General features: G+C 40.3%; 2 protein-coding genes across 2 annotated transcripts in view; both read left to right on the forward strand.

The window, feature by feature from the left end:
* Positions 1-10,411, forward strand: part of GUCY2C (guanylate cyclase 2C) — a 45,592-nt gene extending 35,181 nt beyond the window's left edge. Inside the window, exons 20-27 of the mRNA XM_010223274.2 lie at positions 996-1,087; positions 2,649-2,807; positions 5,892-6,084; positions 6,452-6,626; positions 7,529-7,627; positions 8,362-8,456; positions 9,114-9,190; positions 10,237-10,411. Coding sequence (XP_010221576.2) covers positions 996-1,087; positions 2,649-2,807; positions 5,892-6,084; positions 6,452-6,626; positions 7,529-7,627; positions 8,362-8,456; positions 9,114-9,190; positions 10,237-10,411 — 1,065 coding nt within the window. The remainder of the gene's footprint in view (positions 1-995; positions 1,088-2,648; positions 2,808-5,891; positions 6,085-6,451; positions 6,627-7,528; positions 7,628-8,361; positions 8,457-9,113; positions 9,191-10,236) is intronic.
* A 3,501-nt stretch (positions 10,412-13,912) lies between these two features.
* PLBD1 (phospholipase B domain containing 1) overlaps positions 13,913-24,188 on the forward strand; it is a 36,437-nt gene continuing 26,161 nt past the window's right edge. Inside the window, exons 1-2 of the mRNA XM_088532861.1 lie at positions 13,913-14,040; positions 22,558-22,777. Coding sequence (XP_088388987.1) covers positions 13,968-14,040; positions 22,558-22,777 — 293 coding nt within the window. The 5' untranslated portion in view covers positions 13,913-13,967. The remainder of the gene's footprint in view (positions 14,041-22,557; positions 22,778-24,188) is intronic.

The raw sequence follows: 24,188 nt of genomic DNA on the forward strand, positions 1-24,188 counted from the left end.
CTGGATTGATATTTTGTCTTTAAATAATGCATGAGGATGGCAAAAGATGATATCTCACAGGAACACCAAGCAGTACAACACATTTCGTAGTGGATTCATATAAACTATCTTTAGACATTTATGAGCTGGTTATCTCAGTCTGACCTAGTCCCTTCTCAGATGCAGAAGGACCTGCACCCTCTGCAGCTAAGAGGATGCAGAGGAGAGAACATTCATCCAGAGGGCTATTCTGATCAAAGAGGGACTTGCAGAGGACTACTGCTAGTCCTATCTTAGATCAAAGTGCTTTTCCTATTGATTCCTAAGAGAACATAAAGTGACTTTGCCAAACATAGGCATCTAGCTTTTAAGTGACTGAATGAGAAGCAAGATTCAGCTCAGGTAACTTTAGATATATGCAGTGTACATATCTGTATTTGAACTGACCACCTCATAGTCACTGGAAAGAAATGGAAATTACATGGTGCCATTCTTCTGATGTATTTTGGATATCTCTAAGATGGAATGAATCATACTGCAAATGTTCCTATTCTCTCCACTGATTATAGCTCCTAAGGCTTCTTGCTCAGGTGCTGATGTCTGTGTTGTGGACATCTAACCAGAGGACAGATGATCTCCATTCTTTTTTACTGAATCACTAGTTTCTGAAAGATCCCCACTGTAGCATATAAAGGGATATGATTACCAGAGCATTGACCTCCATGTCAATAGCGTCATCTGGCATGAGCTGCAGAACTGGATCAGTTTAATTGCCTTTCTTTTATTTATTGCAAATTCAAGTTAAGCTCGTGTCACTAGTCACCACAGAGTTAAGTTTAAGATGCTTGCAAGGAATGTCCTAACCATAGATTCGTAACAGTTAGTCATGCATTTTAATAAGTTGCTGGTCAAGAGTAACTGGAAATTCCCTAATGAACTAGTGCTGTTTAGCACCATTATCCTTCCATGGCAATTGCTTGAGCAGACTTTCCTTATTTTTGTTTGTTTGTTTGAAGGTGTATACACTAGTGAAAAGCTGCTGGGAGGAGGATCCAGAAAAAAGGCCTGACTTTAAGAAAATTGAGAATACTCTGGCTAAAATATGCAGGTGAGCAGCAGTGCTGTTTGTTAAGATACTCCTACCCCCTCTCAGCTGATGTGTTTATTAGCTGATGTATATGGTTCAGTCAGCGAAAAAACTGTCTTCACTTAGATCATTCCTTATCCTTTGATAGAAAAGGAGGTGAGCACGTGCATATGTATATGTGTATGTGTGTGTATGTGCATCTCTGCATGTATTAGATGAGGGACAAGATGATCGTCATACCTCAGATTGGTACACTGTGAAGTAGCAAGCTGGATAATTAGAGATTGGAGCCGTTCAAGTAATTCACCACCTGTCTCAAGTCAAGAGTTGGGCAGTGAGTCACGTTGTCTAAGTTTCAGGAAATGAATGCATGCAAATGTTTAGAGGATGATTAGAAAGTTTGGATTGGGTTGTGCCATAAATGAGTTTGGATGGTCCCAAATTAAGCTGACTAAAAGTGCTGGGTTGTACCTCATCAGAAAAGTTAATTAGAGGGTTATGTTGGTGCAAAGTTGTGGGATAATAAAGGCTAGAGTTGGGAAAAAAAACCCTGTGAGGTTATAAAGGCCTTTCACCTGGCCACTGCTGCATTGTTCCTACGGTGCTTGGCCTGAATTAATTATTCAGACATCCAAACAATGTGTCACTTCTCATGGGGACATGCTCCCTATTTTTTAAAGCTGCCTTCATGAACCAACCCCAACAGCACTCACATCATTTTACACTTTACATGGGCAAAAGGACAACTGCACTATCCATAACCGAACATATTGTACTGCAGCAGAGTAGAAAGAAGTCTTGCTTCAGCTCCTAAGTCTCCATCCAGAGGGAGGAGGTTGCCACTTGTAGCAAGGCGTTCTCCTCATGAGGAGGTCTGAGGTGGTATATTACTGACATAAAGATTTACTTAGAGTCAGAGAAGTTTCGAAGTTCATTCATGCACAGTATGAATCTGATGCTCACTGTCAGACTGGCCCCATCTATTTTCAGACTGCTTTGGTGAGCCCAGGCTGACAAGGCAAACAGGGATTATGAGTGGTTCATGCTACTGTATGTCTGCTTCCAGCAAGAGTTCACTGCCTGCTGCCTGCAGGATCTTGTGAAGAAAACTAACTCAGGGCCTGGTAATTCTTTTGTTGAATTGTTCTGTCTTCCACAGGAACAGCCCCAAATTTCCTCAGTCCTTCTGAGTCTAATCCACAGCTCAATCTAAGCCAAATTTTCTGCCTGCCTTCTTTAGTTTCCTCTCAGAATTTGAGCTTGTCAGTTCCTTTTTTTTTTTTTTTTTTCTCAAATGTGTGTTCATGGATTACCCAAAGTAACTCGTAGTTCACAATATTAGCAGGGCTGAGAGATTTGAAAATGCTTTAAGAATTAGCAACTCTAAGTGACATTTGTGGGCCACAGGATTGCAAATCATAAGCATAGACCTCTAAGAACAATGTAGTTTAAACAATTTGCATTCCAACTATATGGAAGTCAAACACTGCAAAAGTTTTCTGGTCTCATTTTTGCCTCTTTCTCGAAAATGTGTTTCTATCATCCTTCCATGTTGGCTTCCATCTGTTTATGTTATTCCCAGTAACTACCACGGCCAGACCAATGAAAGCTACATGGATACCTTGATTCGGCGTCTACAGCTGTATTCTCGTAATTTGGAGCACTTGGTGGAGGAAAGGACAGAGCTATACAAAGCAGAGAGAGACAGAGCAGACAGACTTAATTTCATGTTACTTCCAAGGTTAGTACTGTCCAACAGGATTTTCACTTGAATTTTATTTACATGTGTCATTTGATTCTTGAAGAGTGGGATTGGAATTAATATTCGTCTTGTATTTCTTCAAATGAGATAATGAAAAGCTACTTCCTCTGTCTTAATTCTCCCAACCTTATGGGCAAAGGGCAAATGTAGGAGGCACTACCACCAATTTCCTCTGTACCTCCTCTGCCTCCCTTGGACCACTTGAGCAAAATGGGTAGCAGATAGAGAAAGCATGACTGACTTTGCCCAGAAGAATCACATACTTTCTGTAGGCTTTGTAGCCTGGTGTGATTTCCCATCTAGGCCACTGAGTCCCTGTCTGAGGCTCCAGTTCAGCTCAACATTTAAACATATGTTTAGAATTAAAAAGATTTACTGAACTGGAACCTTAATTATGAACAAGCTGAAGCTCAAGTGAACCAGATGTGATCTACAATTACAGTAGAACAATTTAAGCCAAGGGAAGTAAAATGTCTCAATTAGGGAGCCACTGTAAAGAATCTTGATTCATCCATGCATCCAAATATATTTGCCTGCAGTAAGGACATCCTCATTTGCCTATAGTTAAAGTCGCTAATGACAGATGTGTCTTAGTAACATTTGTATCACAACAGACAAGCATTTTCATACCTGTGTGTACCACTATAAGCCATAAAATTACATAGCCTACCTGAATGTTACTGACACTGAAGATTTTTTTTTTTTTTGGCCAGGACTGGCCAAATCATTTTATCGGCATCTCTTGATGCAGTATAGATCCGTTCAAAAAGTTGGCAGTAATTTGAATTTTGAAGATTCTTAATTTTACATAATCATTATAAATTCTAATAGAGAGACAGATAGACTGATTTTAAAACTAGCTTCCTGAGATGAGATCTTTTGAAATACCTGGCCCAAACACCTCACAAACTGATATATTACTTATTACCTACTTACACATTTTTTCAGTTACTCAGAAGACCCAGCAGGAAAGCTCTGTATACCTCAAGTACCCTGGTGTTTTTTAGAAACTACATAAATGAGAATCAGCCCCCCGCAGAACTGGTGCAGACAGCAGTTCCAACAGCAGGCATTAACATTAGAAGTGAAGGACACAGAGTGACATGCTTAGCTGAGACCAGAGGGGTCAAGTTAGGCAGGCAGGATGCTTAATCCAAGTGAAATCTGACCAAAATAGCATCCTCAGCAGATGTATTCTTCATAAGAGCAAGCATACGTATGTACAAAATGGCATTGTGTTTAATATCCAAACCTACCAAACCATAACCAAACAGTCCAAAATGAAGCTGAGGAAAATGTGTGTTCTCATCAAAATAGTATGTACATTTTCAGACAGTGCAAGTCGGTGTTAGAGGCTGGTTGCCTGACCCTAGTGTTGGCCCTTAATGTCGCCAGTTATATGTAGGACACAGTAGGGATCCTAATGCTTTAAGCTTATTCTCCTAGACTGTTTACAGTCAAGTGAGGCTCTGCAAAGTTAGAAGGATGTAGTCTGAAAAGCTGGTATGATAACCACGTAGACCATCGTATAGCAATGGCAGTCTTACTTGAATCTTTTCTGATACGGATGCAAAAACAAAATATTGCAATCCTATCCCATACCAAGAACTATGAAGTCTTTGGGACAAGAAGGCAGAAAAAATTCTAAAGACATGTATCTGTCCTTCTTTCTCACCAAGTTCCTTCTAACTTCCAAAGTGATCTTAGGGAGAAAATAAGAAACTGTCCCTGAAATCTCTACCATACCTTGTGAGACCAGAGACTCCAGTGGACTTTCATGCCAAGGTGGTATAGGGACCCTTTATCTCACACAGTCTCCCCTCATGTACAGGATTCTCTCCTCCAGCACAAAACCTCTCTTTCACTGTCTTCCTGTCAGAACCTAGAGATCTATATTGAGCTCGTTTACACAGAACTTTGTTGTCCTACAGTACTTTGCTAGGGAGAAGGAGTGTCTCCAGCTGGAGAGCAGGAGGAATGCAGCCCAACTTCCCAAGTTCAGGCTGTGGATTTGCATGCAACAGAGAGATTGAGGAGGGTTGGGACATATTGGACCAGACCAGACTAGATGCACGCTTTAGAGTAAGGCACAGGACAAGTATTATTGAAATTGTAATACTGATGATGCTAGTAATTTTGGTATTGCATACATTCAGAGCAGAACACTGTCATGGCACTTTGTCACCAGTTTCAAGGGCATTGAAATAGTCAAGGTGTTGACTTTATGACTCATTAAAAAATCAAACAAACAAGCAAAAAAAAAAAAGTTAAGTGTTTGTTCAGTCCCATCCAACTTAGGGGAAAATCTGACATTTTCCAGGTGGTTAGGCAACAGGACAAGAAATCCCTTTTTCTTCTAGCCTTTGTTCCCAGGACTCTATAGCTATCTCATGCAGAGGAAACATCGCACTGTGCAACACCTACATTTTTCTAGGTTTCTTTCAGTTATTCCCTTCTAATTTTCCCATGAGAAACATTTTTTTCCTGGATGTAGACATGCAAGAAAATGAAATTCCACCTAAATGGATACTCAGTGTCATGATACTGATTTTTTTTCCATAAAATTATCAGACTATCTCATCTAAAACAAGGATGAGGTGATATAATTATCAGGATGCAGTTATTTCTACACTAGGAAAAAAAAAAAAAAAAAAAAAGAAGTGTCTGTTCTCACTTTCTGGCAACAAAAGTGGAAGTAGAATATAGGGCTATAAGTCAGAAGTTCCAGAATTTTAATTTTAGCTTGGCAGTTTCTCTATTTCTGACCTTAGCTAAGAAGCTCAGTTGTCCTGCACCTCAGTTTCCTCATGGCTTTTATTTAACACACTTGAATTTTGAAAAGCTCTTGTGCATTAATTAACATTACTAAGTACTTTGAGGTCCCTGGCTGAAAGGCATTATGGACTTATGGACATCTAAAATGCTATTACAGTGGTAGCATTCAGCAAACTATTTGATGTTTCCTATCCAGGAAACGATGATATAATTGGGTTATGTGAGAAAATTTCTTTAATGTAAATCACAGACTATTCATCCATCTGTCTGCCTTCTCTATACCTGCAGGCCAGTAGTAAAATCTTTGAAGGAAACTGGCCTGGTAGAACCAGAGCTATTTGAGGAAGTCACTATCTACTTTAGTGACATTGTTGGCTTCACTACACTCTGCAAATACAGCACGCCAATGGAGGTGGTAGATATGCTCAACGATATCTACAAGAATTTCGACCACATTCTTGACCATCATGATGTTTACAAGGTGATTAACTTCTCACTTTTGCTTAATTAAGAATAAGGGATACAGAAATCAAAATCAGATAATGTGTGGGTTTGGGAAGACTGTCTCAGCGTTAGCAAGGACAAGTCCAAGATTACCTCATATCAATACTTGTGTGCTTGCTTATAGCTAATTTTCTATATCAGGTTGTCACAGATTCATTACTTGGAATGCTGTGTACAGTTATGAATACTCACATACTGAAAAACATGTCAGCTATCTTAAAGGAAGCAGTCTTGCTGGTTAGGGAGGACACACTTAGTCATAGACAAGAAGATCTGATAACCTTTTAACCTTTATATTTTGCGGTGTATAGAGTTGGCAACTTTTAATTGTGTTTCCACCACAGGTTGAGACCATTGGTGATGCCTACATGGTGGTGAGCGGTTTACCAAAGAGGAATGGCAATCGCCATGCAGTGGACATCTCTATGATGGCTCTGGACATCCTCAGCTTCATGGGATCCTTTGAACTGCGACATCTGCCAGGCCTGCCTGTCTGGATTCGCATTGGGATTCACTCTGGTATACTGTGGTGCTGAATGAGCAATGACAGTGTTCCTGAACTTAGCAGAACAGACATCCATGCAAAATGTAGCACATGACACACAACTGCTCTTCTCATGAAGAATCAGGTTGGGACCAATGTTCCTGGGGGTATTGCTACAGAAGTCAATAAGGCACAGGCTTGCTCCCTTATGGTGGCATAGCCAGCATCCATTCATTCATAGCTTAAGCTGGCAACTATGGAGAGCAACTGCCACAGTTCCTGGGTTAAGCCAGCTATAACCTTCACAGATCACTCTTCCTGTACCAAAGTGGAGATCAGCTATACCAGATATGTCTATCTGGCCATATAAAGCAGGCCTGTGTTATATGCTTTTTGCAACAAAAGTTCTGATCATGCCTATATAGAAATTGATGTTTTAAATCAGTTTCCATCCAAAAACTGAAGATTTTTTCACAATGGGGAACTACAGTTAATTCCACAAGTATTTAGGAAATATATATATATATATATATATAAAATCTTTCCTTGTTTCAAAAATCACCTCAATACCCACTATCAGAAACACACAAGTGAAAGCACCGGAGGTACGAGGAGACCCCTCAAGACACTGCTGTGATTTCCCTCCAGAATGAAGCTTGTTCTTTTTTCCTCCCACTTCCAAAAATGAGTCAATAACTATTTTTTTCCACACAAAAATTGTGTTCAAATAGCGTGTAGCTGTGTCCTCTTTATGCTCCTATTGAATGAACAGAACCAGGCCTTGTCTGGAGTGGAATGGGAAACTGCCAGACACATGAGGTAGAGAGTAACGCCATGAGTGAGGAACCCGCAATCCTTGTAGGTGTACTGTACTGCAAGTACCTTCCAAATAAGCTCTCTGAATCCACCGTTTTCACTCCCTGTATCCCATTTCTAGGTCCATGTGCAGCTGGTGTGGTTGGAATAAAAATGCCTCGTTACTGTTTATTTGGAGATACAGTGAACACAGCCTCACGGATGGAATCCACAGGCTTGCGTAAGAATTTAATTCTATCTGTCAGTGTTGCAGGATGGAAGACTATCTGTTTCTCTGATCAAAGGGTTTATTTTCAGCTGAGAACAATTTATTATCAGATCGCCGAAGTTTTAAGGATGAAGAAGCCCTGCTCATTTTGACTACCCGTTGTCTACCTCCGTGTTAGGCAATGAAGAAATGTTCCTTGTTCCTGCCTCAGTGCTGCTAAGAGGGAGGAAACAGGCTGGTTGACTGACTGAATTTCTCTGGAAGATACGATATGTACCTGTCTTGCGTTTAGTTACATTGAATGAAATATATATTTTATTTCAATGTAAAGTTGTATTGCAGCTTTACTGTGTAAATATGCTGACCATATATTTTAAATGGAAGCAGTTACTTCAACTTCACCATTAGGGAACTATGCCAAAGGCCAGTTTGTCTTCTTTCTGCCTGGTATCTTTGCATTACTGTCCTCTTTATAAATACCTCTCTCTTCTTCTCCTTTTTGGCATCTAAACACTAGAAAAGATGATGTCACCTTTTTGTAGATACAATCCCATGTAATGGAGTAGGATTTTTGATACAACAGTATAATTCATTCTCCTTTAATTTCTCTCAGAATCTATGCTGGCACTAGTTGGAAGAGCGTCTACCATGGCAGTTTTCACATATACTTAGTATGACTGTATACTTAGTATTTCTGAGCTAGTATTTCCAACTTGATGTTGCATTATTTGTATTTTTATTTTTAGCTTTAAGGATACATGTAAATGGTTCCACTATCTCCATCCTGAAAAGAACAGGCTGCCGGTTCCAGTATGAAACGAGAGGAGAAACATACTTGAAGGTAACCTGTACCATGTACAAGCATTTACACAGAGAAGAGAGACTGCTTTAGAAGGAATATATCAGTGGCAGAACACTGTAACATAATTAATAGCTGGGATACAACAGTCATGGATCAATTGGATTCACAATCTTAAAGTGATCACTATAATTCTGTGAAGGTGACATGGTCAATGAAGAACTGTCAAAGACATAAATGAAGGCAACATAAAGATGTAGAGAATAAATAATGAACATACCAATAATAACAGGAAATTGGGTAGTGATGGTAAATGGCTCTGACGGATGGGAAGTTGACTCTATTGCTAATATGTTCTTGCTCGCCTATCTGTCTACTTAGGTATATATTTATTTTGGTCTGTTAAACTTGGCAGATGTCTGTACTTGGTTGCTGAAGACAGGTACCACAGCTCACCTTTTCCATGGTGTGTTTTCCAGGTCATGGAACAAGGAAGTGAGTGGGCAGTTGCACTTCCCCTATTCTTTTTTCCTATGTCTTATTTTTAACCCTTTGCTGTAAGCGGCAGTTACTGAAAACAAAAGTCAAACACAACGATGTGCAATACATTATCATTTAAGTAAATTAATTATGCTGATTATGGAAAACTATACTATAAATCCTAAATTGTGCTTTCTCTTCTTTGTCATATATATTTAGGGCAGAGGAACTGAGGTTACTTACTGGTTAACAGGCTCTGAGGACAAGGAATATAATCTCCCAACACCTCCTTCTGTGTAAGTTGGTCTTTATATGTGAAAAGAGAAGAGAAATTCCCAATCTTTGCACTTCAGCCTTCACTGTTCCTCCCCAGGTTTTTTTTTTTTTTTAGTAACACCTGACTTGCTTTTATTAGCTAAACCCAAAGGGTTTAACACGGCATGTGCATACAAACATCTGTAAATGTTCATGACAGCATTAGCTATAGGACTGTGCATAAGCTGAAGGTTATTTGTATGTATAAGCATTTAATAGGTTCATTTCCTAGGAAAAGAAATAAGAGTTAGAGGACAAGCTGTTGATCTATTATACACAGAGCATGTAGAAAAAAAAGAAAATATTAATATTCCCCAAAACTTTAGTCCTCATTCCAGCTGTGTGTGACTGCGGCAAAAGCATAATTGCAACAGAAGGCATAGCAGGATGTACAGTTATGCCTTTTTGTGGATTTTTACCAGTGGATTTTTAGCAGTGAAGCAGCATTAGCATTTAAATCTGTACAGCATGTTGTCTGCGGCTTGCAGTGCACAGAAACTGCACAGCAATTTGTTTTTTTTTTTTTTTTTTTGCTTGACTGGGGATAGGGAAGGCTGAATTTCAAAATCATATGTAACGATTCTATGATTCTATGATTCTGTGTGAGGGCAGACCAGTGAAATGTGTGTAGCTGTGTATCTTGTGTGGGAATCTGCAGGAGGAATGGGACCTGCAGCATGTTGAACGATATTCTGCTAGGAGAATTGGGCAAAGCTATTGCAGTATTGCACAGGCATACTTGTTAAAAAGTGAACAAAGGCTACTTTCTAACATGTAAGAGAGGAGCTACTGGGAAAAAAAATGAGGTTGATGTCCTGGACCTGAGCTATTGTTTTGCATTTGTACTGACTAAAACATAGGAATTGTGGAAGACCTTGAATTTTGTTCTTCCCATGCTTTGTTTCAGACGTGTATGAATGTTGTGGAGATAAACCTAGGATAGAAATGTTTAAACAAGGGTGGGAATCAGGGTATCATTATAAACGCTGTGTGAATCACTGCAGTTTTTCTGTCCTGTTGCTTTCAGAGAGAATCAGCAGCGGTTACAAGCTGATCTAGCAGAGATGATAACTAAGACTCTTCAGAAACGGGAAGCTGAAGGGTTCAAGCAGCGGGAGCTTTCACGGGTACCCAGCTACCGAACAGGTACCCTAGAATACTTGCAACTGGCCAGCACAGATAAATCTACCACGTATCTTTAAAACTCTGACTCAGAAAGCTGCAGCAAACCTATGCATGCTCTCTCAAGTATTTTAGGTAAAGGCTGGAGTTTTATATTCTCAGGTAAAGGGGAAAGAAATTACCCTTTTGGGCATCCTCGGTAACATCTGGCTTGTTAGCTGTAAACCCAACCTCTGTTCACCACAATGTCCAAATTTTCTGATGACTTCAGAAGGACACATGCAGCCTGATTTGAAGGAAATGAAAATACCTACCAGTTGAGACCAGAAAATAGCTTTGTTTGTTTTGTTCTAAATTGATAGGCTGTTCAATAATCTGCTTCTGAAAATATTCATTGTAAAGCCTTTATTTTCATGATTTTTAAATGTTGTGCTTAATTTGTAATTTTTATTTCAAAAAAGATTTGTTATAATATATTTGAAAATAATATTAAACATATCATTGATAAGTCCAGGATATTTTGGCATTTTGCTTCTTCTGTAGTTTTCCTCAGTGCTTTGTTTAATCAAATTGACTTTGCTCAAGAGTTTGTGCTTCCATTATTTATCTTTTAAGATGACTCCAAAGCTTGTGTAGGGTCTAAAGCTTATATGAATCTCCTAGACCTGCAAAATGAAAAAGAAAATCTTGCAAAACCAGACCCTTTCATATCCTTTCTCCACTCCTACTTCTGTCCCCAGACCAGAAGTGCAACAGAAATGAAGACGAACTTACTTGAATTTCTTAAACCTCAGAAACTTTCAGTTCAGTTTCTGAAGGAAGTTTCACTTCTAGGCAGAACTCAGATTTAACTGAGTTGACTCACCCGTTAACTGACACCACAACATTTATTATTATTATCTTTTTTAATCAACCAAAGCACAGGAGGAGGGGGTGCCTATAAAAGAAAACCACCTTTTACCTTAAACGGTAAGAACTACTGAAATGCTTTTTGTACATTGGTGGTTTTCAAACCCTGCCAGTGGACTGCAACTTTTAGGTAGTTCTTAGAGCCTGCTTCTTACACAAATGTCAAATACGGGTTAGTATTCAAACCTTTAAACTTGGTGCATAAGTTATCTCTAAATCATTCTTTTATAGTTTTGAACAGTGTTTTTGTCCAAGTAAAAACACCCTAAAAATGACAAAAAAAAACACCAAAAACCAAAACTCAAGCCTATCTCCTGCATTTTTTCTTTGTTAGCCTAAACAAGAATTAAAAAATATATATGTATGTATTCTGTTTGTGCTAGACCACCCTAATGGATATGTTAATGGGCAAGAGGATAGAAAAACAAACAAGCAAACAAACTTGTATTCTAACACTGATTTGGATTAAAAACAATCCTAGTACAGTAAAAAAGTATGAAGTCAGCATGACTGCCATTTCCTGCCTCAAGGAATTTATCAACAATCTTCATCGCTGTATCTACGTTTTTCTGCTGCAAGTGCTGCACTGCGGTGCTCCCAGGCACCACCCCGCTGCCGTGACAAGCGTTCGACGACGCCTGCCTGAAGAAGCCTCCTACTTTAAGCAGAGTTGCTCTGCTTGAAGTCACTTAAGACCATATTAAAGAGGAGTTCTATGGGCTGCATTTGTGACATCTCTGAGATATGATTTGTTTTAAAAGAAGCATCTGCTGAAAGTGATTGAGACAACTAATTTAGACTTTGTTGGGTTTTCAGTGGTCCTTGTCCTTCTTGCACTCTTCAGACCATGGTTTTGGGGTAATTCCTGAAGATAAATAGTTACCTTAGGAATGAATTGATTGATCTATCAATCTCTGTCTGCTTGCAACATGATACTGTGCTGTTGCATTTCTATGGCCCATGCATCCCAACGAATTCATTTATCTTTCGTAAAAATAATTTGTACCTGCTTTCTGGCCTGAATCTGCCCAGCTTCAATGTCCTACCACTGCATCTTATTATTATGCAGTTGATCAAAGAGCCCTCTACAATTAGAAGTCTGTCACCGAAGTTGCAACCACAAATCAGGAGAGTTTCCTTTTTGAACAGTGTGCCATTAAATTAAAAACCTAACACGAGATGTAATTTTTCTCTCCAAATGGAGAGGATTTTGGCTGTACCTTCACCTGTTCACTTAAACTTACCTCACACATACCCCCAAAAATCTGTGAATCCCTGGGTTGGGAAATCCTTCCAAACACACAGGGCCTTTGTAGCCATGGTCACACGCATATTCCTTTTCTCCCTCTTAGTTTCCTCATGCATCTGCACAGCATTCCTGGTGTAGCATTGCTTATCTGCACTTTCTACCCAAGGTTACAGGTGCCTGTAATTCCTGACCATGTTCATCACTTGTACACACAGAATCTTATTTATTTATTTATTTTAATAGTCTATACAAAGTATCCTTTGATATTTCAATTCACCAGTATGAGCAAATTGAAAGCTGCATGTCACAGAGTAGGATTTTTCATTTGGAAACATATTTTTTGTAAAGGAAGTATCAGGAAAATACTCCTCAGGCAAATGCAACACTGATGTGAAGACTTACTCTTTATTGGAGAGGTAAAAATGAAAGAAGGAAAGTAACTGCACTGGTTTTATCCTTATCTCTTAGTAAAACTAGACCAGGAAGAAAAAAACAGCAATAGCAAGGACATGATTCTTGGAGGCGGCAGTACCGATGCAGCGATACAGGGCTGCTCTCCCAGGCACGGGGCCAAGCCTTGCTGTTTCGCACGAACTGGTAGGTGCGTGACCTTGTTACGCGAGGCTACTGCAGGAACCTGTATCACATTTGAACAACGCTAAGCAAGCAGCAAAATACAAAGGCCTAATCGTGGCCGTCTGGGGACACCGCTGGAATATCCCATGATGGGAAATGAAAAACAAACAAACAAACAAACAGGCTACATCTTGAGATAGCCTGAGTCTCACTGGGATGAGGAAAGAGCAAATGGGAAATAATACCTTCCTGAAAACACCAGAAAAAAAGGCCTGCCCTTGGATTCTTTTTTCCTGAGACATGTTCAGTGGTCATTCTTCTCAACAGGGCCAGAAGCTGCTCTTGGGCTGGTGCTGCTTGACCAGCCTCCATCCAATTCTTGAGCTGCTCTGCCGGCATCTTTCATGCCGACTCTTCCTATCAGCGCAGCAGTTCCGGCAGAGGCAGGACGGAGGGATGCTGTTATTTTTATTTTCCTCCTGCCGTGCTCAGGCATCACCGAGACGGGGCCAGGCTCCAGCCCCGACCCCTCAGCAGCCCTGGAAGGGCTCAAAGCAGCGTGGGGCCCTCCCGCCTCGTGGCGGCTGCGCGGGAGCTGCCGGGCAACGTGCGGGCGACGCCGCCGGGGCGAGGAGAGACACGGCGGGACGGGGCCGAGGCCGAGGCCGAGGCCGCCGAGGCCAACGGCCGCCCGGCAGCAGGGGTCGGCGGGGCGGGCGCGCTCTGCGTCCCTCGGCCCGGCGGGCGGGAGATGGGGCGGGCGGCGCGGGGCAGGGGCGTCCCTGGCGCCGGGCTGTGGGGCGGGCGCCAGAGGAGGCGGGAGCAGCGGCGAGACCTGCCCTGAGCGAGCGAAGGGAACTTGTTAAAGTCCCGCCGCCTCCCGGCGCCCGCAGGAGAGCAGCATGGCCCGGCTCGGCGGCGGTTGCTGCTGCTGGGCGCTCGTCCTGCTCTGCGCGGCGGCGGGCGGCCGGGCAGGTGAGGCGGCAGCGGCGTTTGGGGGCTCGGGGATCCCGGGCCGGGCGGGCCGCAGTCTCGGGGCTGTCCCGGCTCTGGAGCCTGGCGCGGGGCTGCCTGCGGCTCCCGAGGAAGCGGTGCGGGCTCCGAGCACCGCCTTGCTGCTCCCCCAGCCTCTTGGGTCCCCTGGGAGTGGGGCCGGGGGATCCGCACCCCGGGCCGGCCCCGCGGAGCTGCCCCAGCGCCCCTGGCGCCCCGCGGGCTGTGGCGGGAGGCGCCGCGTCGAGTTAACGCGTTTCCCAAACGTCGTCTTTCCAGCTCCCCGAGCGGGCCGGGAGGAACAAACTTCGACATAAGCAAGTGGGGAAGCAGCTGCTGGCGCCTAGTGATACTTATTTATTTATTACTTTTGCACGTGCTGTATAGAACTAAATGTAGCATGTGTGTGCAGGAGTGAATGCTTTTTTTGATGCCATGGCCTGCAGCGTGCTGCAGCTTGTTAAAAAAGTTTTCATGCTAGCTGGTGGATACGAATAATTGATTTTTTTTGTTTGTTTGTCTTCAGAGTTTGTACCTGTGCACGGATGTGAATCCCATATGTTGTTTTCTGATTAGATAAACTTATGTTGCTGTTGGAGTAATTAAGCACCTATTGGCAAATTAATTTCCAGAAGATGAGATTATTTTATGTGGTGCAAGCAGCACTTCATGCTGATTTCCTGCTCAGAGTTCCTTTTCATCTTCTGTTTGCATAATGCTATATTTTCAGCTGAAGCTGTAAGGCTGCAATTAAGCTAATTCAATAACCAAAACTTCTGAAACACATTCAAGCTTTTTTGGTAGATTTTTTTTTCTATATCTTTGATTTTTTTTGTTTGTTTTTGATTTCTGCTTTAATGCTACTGTAATCGCCACGACTTCAGAGACAGGGTTTGAGTGTGAACAAACTTTTGCAAATGGCACATTTTTTCGGTAGCCTTCACAACTTACTGTAGGATCTCAGCCTTCTGTTTAAGTTTTCACATGATTTGTTTGAGGAAACCTTGCAGATGTGAGCAAATACTGTGGTGTCTAACCATGGGCTAGAAGACATGCCAGCAAGGTGTGAACACTATGTTTCTTTCCTCATTTACAAGTCTAAAATAGCTTACACAGCAATAGGAAGGATGGGGAAAAGCGTCACTGAAGGAGAGAATTTAAGAGATTCTGAATGGTGTGGAGTACGTGAAAGCGAAGCCACCTTTGTGTAAAACTGGTAAAGTTTAGGAATAGAGAGGAGGCAAGGAGGGCAGATGCTGTTTGTGTTGATGGTGTTGACTAATGGGCTCTGCAAACGGAGGAGCAAATCCACCAGGAAAACTTCACACTCTGCTGCTGCTTTCCATTAACTCTGAAGATCTTAAGGGCTGTTTCTGCTGCTCGTTTGCTCGTTTTTTAGGAAACTCCCAAGTGAAGGCATTTATTTATATATATATATATATATATATATGTGTGTATATATATATATGTGTATATATATATATATATATATATGTGTGTGTATATATATATATGTGTATATATATATATATATATATGTGTGTGTGTATATATATATATGTGTATATATATATATATGTATATATATATATTTGTGTGTGTGTGTATATATATGTTTATATTTGTGTATATATATATATACACACACACACACACACACATATTTTAACATCAGCAGCACTGGAGGAAGGGTCACCCAAGAAGCATGCATGGAAAGTGAAAAGAATTTTGGGATATTAAGTAGTTTCAGCTAATACCTGCCTGATTTCTCACATGACAATCAAAGTTTTGGTAGAAAGACATTAAGTAACAAACAGAAATACCTTTAGGCTATTTAATGGAGTAAGTTTATTCCTCCATCTAGTGAATTGCCACAAAATACAATTTTATATATATATATATATATACACATATTTTTCAAATTAGTTCATTGTTATATAGCTCTGTTCTATAGAATTTCAAATGCCTTGAAGGTACTTCATTTTACAGTTTGGAAACGGTAGGGAATGTCCTGTGGTAAAAATCACTTAAATTTAGGAGTAGAAGATTAGTGAAGCTCCTTGTAAAGCTGTTCTTTTTGTGACTTATACTGGGGACCTACAATTGTTTTGATAAGTTTTCTGTGTCAGCTAAGCTTTCCATGTAAACATAAGAATTTGAGTCTTTACAGTTTTCAGTTCATAGTTTGCATGGTTGAATGTTGCTTCCCTCTCTTGAAAGCACAAATCAGGGGATTAGGCTTCAAATAATGACAGGCCTGTTAGAGACAAATTGAAAAATTACTTAAACCTAACTGTATGAGTAAATAGGATGAAGTAAGGCCAAGAGAATAGAGAGCTCAAATTGCTTATATTTAAGCACGGACTAATTTAATTGAAAATTACTGAGCTTCATGTTAAGTTTTTGTATGGTTTAAGTCAATTTCTAAAGAAGTCCTGAAGTAATTAGTATTTATTTTGTAATAAATTTCAACTGAAACTTCAAAATATAGCTATATTTTGTACTTCACAAGCTTTCTGAGAAGTTAGAGGGATGAGGTTAACATTTTGTTGGAGGAAATAGGACAAGTCATATGAAGCTACAAAACTGAACAGAAATGCCAGATGCTGCTTGTTTTGACTGACATGAAATATTTAATGGATAAGTTCTGCTAATATAAATTAACTACTGAACATTAGCTGTGGGAGCGGGCATGCAGGATATGAGAGATGTGCTACTTTGTGCTATTTTTTGTGGTTTGTAAGTTTTCCAAAATAGTCCTTGGTGAAACGGAAAAGGAAAATTAATGGAAAGTGTTTGGGTAGAATCTGCTAAGTAGATCTTAATATCTCTACAGAAAAAAACCCTTCACCTTTAAAAAGCTATAGATAAAAATAAACATTTAAAATATAGTTAAAATTGCAAGGTAAGGAATCCAGTGGGTTTTCTATTCTTAAATGTTCTTCATTCTAATTCAGCTTGTCACTCTGATTTATATCACTGTGAAACCTGCAAAAATGATTGAAAACTTTCCCAGTGCTGCCTTGCACATCAGTAGTCTTATTTTTCAGACTAAGAAAAAGTACAAATATTAGTTCCCATCCCCAAAACTTGTAGGCCCTTTCATTTCAAGAAAAAAAAAAGAGTTCTGATAATTTCTAAATGGAATTTTACTAATCTTAAGGCATGTCAGGTGTTACTTTTGCAGTTGTAACTTATATACTAAATGTAGGTAGTACATATATTAAGTTATGTTTGTTCAATGCTATTGAGCCCCTTCTCCATATTTCTTCTCTTTTTTTTCCCCTTGTCTTCTCTGTCCATTCTGTCTTCTCACTACAAATTGCTGCTATTTTTGATGCCTTTTTCAGCATCTTCTTTTTTTACCACCTCTCAGTCCCACTTGATAATTCCTTTAATTGTTTTCTCTACCTTCTGACAAATGTGTGTATTTCTATTCTCCTAACTGCCACCAAGTCGAAGACAAGCCCTGTTTCTAACACAGCCTGGCAACTCCTGGACTTGGACAAAAATGACAAAGAAGATTTGGCATTTTGGCCTGAAAATCCAAGGGACCACCACCACCTCTTGGCAACATCTGAAATATCTCCATTTTTCTGTTATTAAGGGTATAATCTTGGCAAAAGGCAGAGTTCTGCTCAGTTGCCAAAGGAATTCCAGCACTCTTCCTGCTGTTGTCCTGTTAGTGGATTTTTATTTGGAAGATGCATTGTACTATCTTCACTAGCATCAGGCAATTTAAGGACAGGCTCTTGTGAGTCCCTGCTAACTGCTGGGAAGAAGCAGCATGTGTTTATTTGCACGCTGTCTCGTCATTGCACGTCTGCTCTGTTTCTGTCTCCCACATTGCACGTGCTGGTGGCCTTGGTGGAACTGTGTCCTTGGTCCGGTGTGGGTCTCCCGAGCTGCTGGTTGCAGTGAGGTGGAAGGGTGAATCCCCTGACCTATCCTGTCCCAAGGGGGTTCAGTCATTGCTTGCATTGCAGTAAGTAGCTCATATCTGCTTCTGTTCGTTAGCTGGGTCATTCCAAGCAATACTGGTAGGAAACTCCAGAGAAAACCTTTGCTGCCTTTGATGCATTTTAGACTCCTGGGAGCTGGTAATAGGCTAAGATGTTTGTCAGTATTTGCTCTGCTACACCTTGTGAAGTCTAGCTTAGCAGTGGAACCAGGATGATCTGTGATCGTGGAGGTGTTGCATTTGATTCGTGTGTAAGAAGCTACCATTGCAACCACTGGGAGAATTGCTGGGGTCTCTGCCCTGCCCTCCAAGAACAAGTATAAAAATACCAGCATTACCTTTCCAGGGAAAGGTTCCTGTTCTTGCAGGGCGTGTATGGAGTTTTCAGTAATATGTGGTTGCTTCTTAGATATTCATCTATATTTCACTGTGCATTTTAGTTCTGGATTTTTTTCTTGGTTTTTATTTTTCCTGAAGTTAGTCCTGTTAGTTTAAAATGAGTTTAAAACAAACTAGGTGGTGAGAAATGCTTGAATTTTATTGTAGCATAAGCTTGCTTAGGTGTATATAGACTTTGAAGTTTGTAGCTTTAACTTCAACTGTACCAAGATACTCACTTTACGTATAAATACTAACAGTACTTATATTTTTATAAATACTATATATAAGCATGAATGTGTATATGCCGAAATAAACAGAGTTTCATGATGCCTGGGTATTCTGACACTTTGTCAGATCTGAGGAAGCTGTAGGCCTGAATCTTGGAAGCAGGGGAAACTGACTGGTGAGTGGCAGAGTTACAAGGAACTTCATAAAAGGGAAATAGTCTTTTCTGAATAATAAGAATATATTTGGGGAAGGGAAGAAGTAGTTGCTCTTGAGAGTTCATTTGAACTCGGGTGAAATACACCTGATCCGAGGATTTCTGTTGAGAACTGCTATGAAAAACGTACTTTTATATTTACAAGAAAAGAACAAAATATTATGTCACTGTGATTCACAAACACCTCTTGTGGTTGTGGAGGTGAAGTAAGAAAGCATTTCTTATACAGCTCTTGAAGGAAAATAAGCGGATCTTCATATTGCCAGTAGAGATAAGGCAGTGAAGTTGGAGGGGAGAGAGGAAGGGTTGTTCTTCATGTGTGGACACAGTTGACAGGGCCATAAAAAATGCTGTTAGCAGCATTGAAGACAGTTGGAGTGCTTGGAGAGTATATACTTATATACATGTATACACACACATATACACATATATGGCATTTAACTCTCTGCTTTTTCCTTAAACGCCTCTCTAGCTTTGTGGCAAATCATTTCATACTTCTTCCTCTCTCCCATCCTTTTCTTCCCCAGGTCTTCCCCACTTTAAATCTACCATACAGTGAAGTTAGGGACAGGGTAAACTTTAAAGTTTTGAAGTTTGTTCTGACTTATAGAAACATCTCTGTGTGTTTATGACATGGCAGTGGGAGGAGAAAAAGATGTAAAAAAATAAAAACCCCACAAGAAGTCATTTTAGACTACCTGTGTTCAGGGTACTTGTTCTTATTTTGGTGTAAATGGCCCTGGGAGTAGCCTTATTTAAGAAGACAGCAACAACTCCTTTGTTTTAGGTGGAAAAAAGTTTCCTTGTTGCACCTATTTGATCTGTGGGCACTAGTAATAGTAACCTGCTACCCTACTTCCTATGGGCAGCTTCCCAACTCTTCATTAGGCTGGAGGTGAAAGTGTGTCACTTTGCATCCCCTTTCCTTGGCAGTTTCAGTGAGCAGAGCACACAGCCTGCCTTTCCTCTGCCCCTGCTATGGGCTCCGCAGTCAGGATCTGCCTCCACTTTAGTGCTGGGCAGGCTGGTTCTGCTCTGCGCTGGACCCTTGTGCTGCTTCAAAGGATCTTCCTTTCCATGTAGTCAGCATCCCTATCTGCTTTGTGTTTGTGAGCTTTAGTGTTGTAAAGTGGTATTTGTCCCATATCGTCCTGCTCTTCGTTCTCTAAATGTTCACTCTGAGTCCCATGTTAACCCTTGCCTTAAAGTAACTAGATTACCATATGTGTTACTAAAGGATAGTTAGGGGATCATAACAGAAAAGTAGAATTATGCCTTTTGAAGAGGGATCCAAGAGGCCGTCATATCTCAGTTCTTTAAATAACCTCAGCATCTGGCAGGCAAGAAACCTGTTTTTAAACATGGGCTTCCAAGTTCCTGGAATTTCCTTTCTAAATATAGAGGCAGTTAATACTTCTAGTATTGTCCATAGAACTAGGAAAAATAAAGTTTTCCTTGAGTATTAAAATTGTCCTAGCTATCACTGTTCACTTGTTAACAAGATAAGTTTCTCTAAAGCATTATGAAGATTGACTTAGTAGGAAACAGTTATTGCTATCCTTGCTGGAATGCTAGGAAGAAACAACTGTGTGGTTGAATGCAAAAAAAGGTGCTTATTTGGAGAAAGCTTAGCTGTTAGAAAATACTTTTGCTCTTACCTCTAATGTGTGGGAAAATTGAAAGAACTGGGCCTGTTGTACCTGGAGAAGACTGAGAAGATCTTACTAATATGTATAAATACCTGAAGAGAAGGTGTAAAGAGGATAGAGCCAGACTCGTCTCAGTGGTGTCCAGCAACAGGACAAGAGGCAGTGGGCAAAAACTGAAACTCAGGAAGTTGTGTCTGAACACAAGGAATAGGGTCTTCTTTACTGTGGGAGTGACTGAGCACTGAAACAGGTTGCTCAGGGAGGTGGTAGATTCTCCATCCTTGGAGGTACTCAAAAGCCATCTGAACGGCGTGCTGGGCAACGTGCTCTAGGTGACCTTGACTGAGCCGAGTTCCCTTCCAACCTCAGCTACTCTGTGATTTTATTCAAATACTTTGGTTCTTGATAAGTCTTTTTTTAATGTTATGTTTCAGAGTACTGACTTAAATAGGTGCACTTAATTCAAAGTGAAACTAGATGCTAGACAAACATTGCAGTTTCTTTTAAAGAGAAACAGATATCATGCTGACCTTGTGCTGATTTTTTTTTTCTTCTAATTCCAGGTATTGCAGAATACCTACTAAAGTCATTGAATATTCTGGATGATCATAGAATACGTAGCTACTCATAAAATAGCTAATTATCTACTTTGCAGCTGATACGAGCATGGCACATAAGATTAATGATTATAAGGAATAGTAACCAAATGATATTTTCTTGCTGTAAGCTGGCAACAACACCCATCACCACACACTGGAAAAGGGCCAAGGGAATAGAACATCACAGGTTTCTCAATAGTCATACTGTGATTCTTTTGAGAAGTTAAGGATAAGCTCATAATTCTGGGAGCTGTGACTCATGTGTTTTTTTTTTTTTTTTTTTTTTTTTTTGAACTCTTCTCTCTTGCAATACCATAGTAGTCCTGTGAGTTGTAAATTGGGAGATCTGATGTAACCAGGTCCAACCTTAGAGAAGGCCGAATGACTTGAGATTTTGGAAGTAATTTCTTTATCTCTTTGTTACTGAACTTGAAACAAACAAAATTTGACTAACTTGGAGTATACATTTTAAACAACAATCTAAGAAGAATTCTGGGTCAGTCTAATGCCCAACTTCCCTTATTTCCTCTTCATTTAAAACTCTTGTGATCTATTCCTATTAGGGTGATTGGCTCTGTGCCTTTTAAAGGATTGCAGTTTTTTGGTGCTTTTGCTCTTGAATCTCCAACCCATTAAGTTCTAATCATCCTGTTGGATAATGGCACCTTCAGGATTACTTGCCCAGGGAGATAATTTGGAAAACCTTTGCAGTCTTTTGAATCTTTAGGTGGTAGGCAAATTTGACAGGAGCCATAATCCTTTCCAGTTGCGAAGACGTACTGTCTTTTAAAATTACTTTCAGTAAGATTTTCTTTTTGACCAGTTAATAGAACACTTTCCTCCTAATTTTTATGTTAAGACTCAGCTGTGTCAGATGCTGTCTACTGTAGGAGTTGTAACTAATTTCCTAAAGACTAACAAGAGAATACTTAGCTGCTGTCCTGGTAGTACTCCAATTAGTTCTCATACTGCTCTGCATAATGTTAACATCAGTGTTCCTATACATGGTGGAACTGAACATTGTGGAAAGCAATCATATTAATTTTTTAAACTTATTTGAGTAGAGTATTTTGGCATTTATTATTGGATAGGAAATACCTACTCACACTTCCCTGTAGTAAGATGTACTTGTTTTGCAGCAACAACTTTCTTAGTTCTCAGTCTTTGAAAAGTCTGTAGATGAGTAACTTGGCCTATCACATTTTTTGAAATCTCAACTCTTGCATAAATCTGCATACAGCTTTCTTCATATAGCTAATTAATGATGCCTGTGACTGGAAACCTTAGCTGGAGCTACCAAACGGAAAATTGAAACATTTTATACATGTCACAACTAATTCTCTGATCGCTTTGGTCTTCTGAGACACAGCACTGAGCAAGCAAAATGAAGTTCCTATAATACCTGTCAGGTGTATTGCAAGACTAACTTTCCATTTTTGTTTGTTTTCTTCCCCCTTTTATCTACAGAAATGCGCTATGCAACTGTATACTGGAATAAAGCTGAGAAGACACTTCAGGTCAAGAATATACTGGACAGAAGTGGAGATGCCTATGGTTTCTACAACAACTCTATACAGACAACAGGTTGGGGAGTTCTGGAGATCAGATCAGGCTATGGCCATCAGACTCTAAGCAATGAAGATATCATGTATGCATCTGGCTTTTTGGAAGGCTATCTCACAGCTCCGTAAGTAGCTCAGGAAGCAACTCATGACACTTCCAGTGGGTTTCTGTATCTTTCTTTTTTTTTTTTTTCTCTCCCTAACTCCTATCTGCTTAAACTAACTATACATTTAGCAGCTGTGTGCTGTTCTTTTAATTAGCAGTAAGTATGAAGCATATCATATTTATTACAGGGTGAAGATGCGGTTTCTACTCTGTGCACTCTTCATCCTTTAGAAGTTCCTTCTCACCTTGGTGAGATAGATGAGCGCTGCATCTGTGTTACTGAGTAAGCAATGTAATCACAGAATGGCGTGCATAAACCCTGCATCGTAAATAGTTGCAAAAGGGTAGCAGAAGTTTATTTCCCCAGCCTGTAGTTAGGTGATTGACCAGTAACAGATGAGACACTTGGACAGGCCATGCAGGAAGAGGTGTCTCTAGCAAAGGCTGCAGGACTTTCCGGAGGAGCTTTCTGAGGAAATGCTGTCCAGAAACTGCTAGGGAACATGCTGAAAACTCTCAGCATGGTGAGAAGTTTAGTCTCTCTCGGACAAAGGTAAAAATTGCACTGATAGGCTAGGAGGCAGACTGGCCTTCGTCTAGGAGGTTCAGTGTGTTCCTGAAAGACCTTTGGAGAGGTGGGGGACTGAATCTCACCACACAGATCTGTGTGAACACTGACAGCATTTTTGTACTTGTTATGATTATCCAGCAGTGTGTGTTAGATATGGGTGGTTATTTGTTTGTTTATTCCAACCATTCATTTCTTGGCTAAGTGGGAAGGCAGCACGGGACTTTAAGGTGCTAACTGATGGAAATCACAGTGCCACAGCTAAGTAAGTTCAGCTGAGCTGAACAGGCTCCACCTCTTCCTGTAGTGATTTAGTCACAGCAAAAGAAGAATTCCGAAGTTCTGATGCATGTCTGGGAAATAGATGTTTGTGATGAGTGCTGTGACATGAATTTGGCTTTACCAGTTTTGCTTCTAGAATACTGGAATACACATTCACAGGCTGCACTGAACAGGCCAGCAGTGCAGAGTTGTTTGTGCAACAGTTACATCAAATATAAATGCTGGACAAGATTTTTATTTAATGAGTAATAAGACATTTTAAGATTTGCAGATTATTCTTTGATCATATAATGTGTTAAAGTGACTCCAGTAGACTTTTCTGGAGTTAGGTCTCTGGACAAGAATGTTTGAAGGAATGAAGGTATGTAGGAATATTTGTCAACAACAAAACACTTTGCCAGGTCAAGGAAAGAGTTCTGAGTGCCTAGCATGTACCCTGTACATGAAGGGAAAGGAAGTGCATATAAGAGATTAAAAAATAAACTCAGTAGATTGTGGCATGAGATGGCAGTATTATGTACTATGCAGGCAGCTTATGTAAACTGTGTTTTGGATCTGTGAATATTAGTATTACATCAAA

The sequence above is a fragment of the Tinamus guttatus genome, unplaced genomic scaffold (assembly GCF_059628265.1).
Source record: "Tinamus guttatus ecotype Peru unplaced genomic scaffold, ASM5962826v1 Tinamus_guttatus_pri_ptg000472l, whole genome shotgun sequence".
Taxonomy (NCBI): Eukaryota; Metazoa; Chordata; class Aves; order Tinamiformes; family Tinamidae; genus Tinamus; species Tinamus guttatus.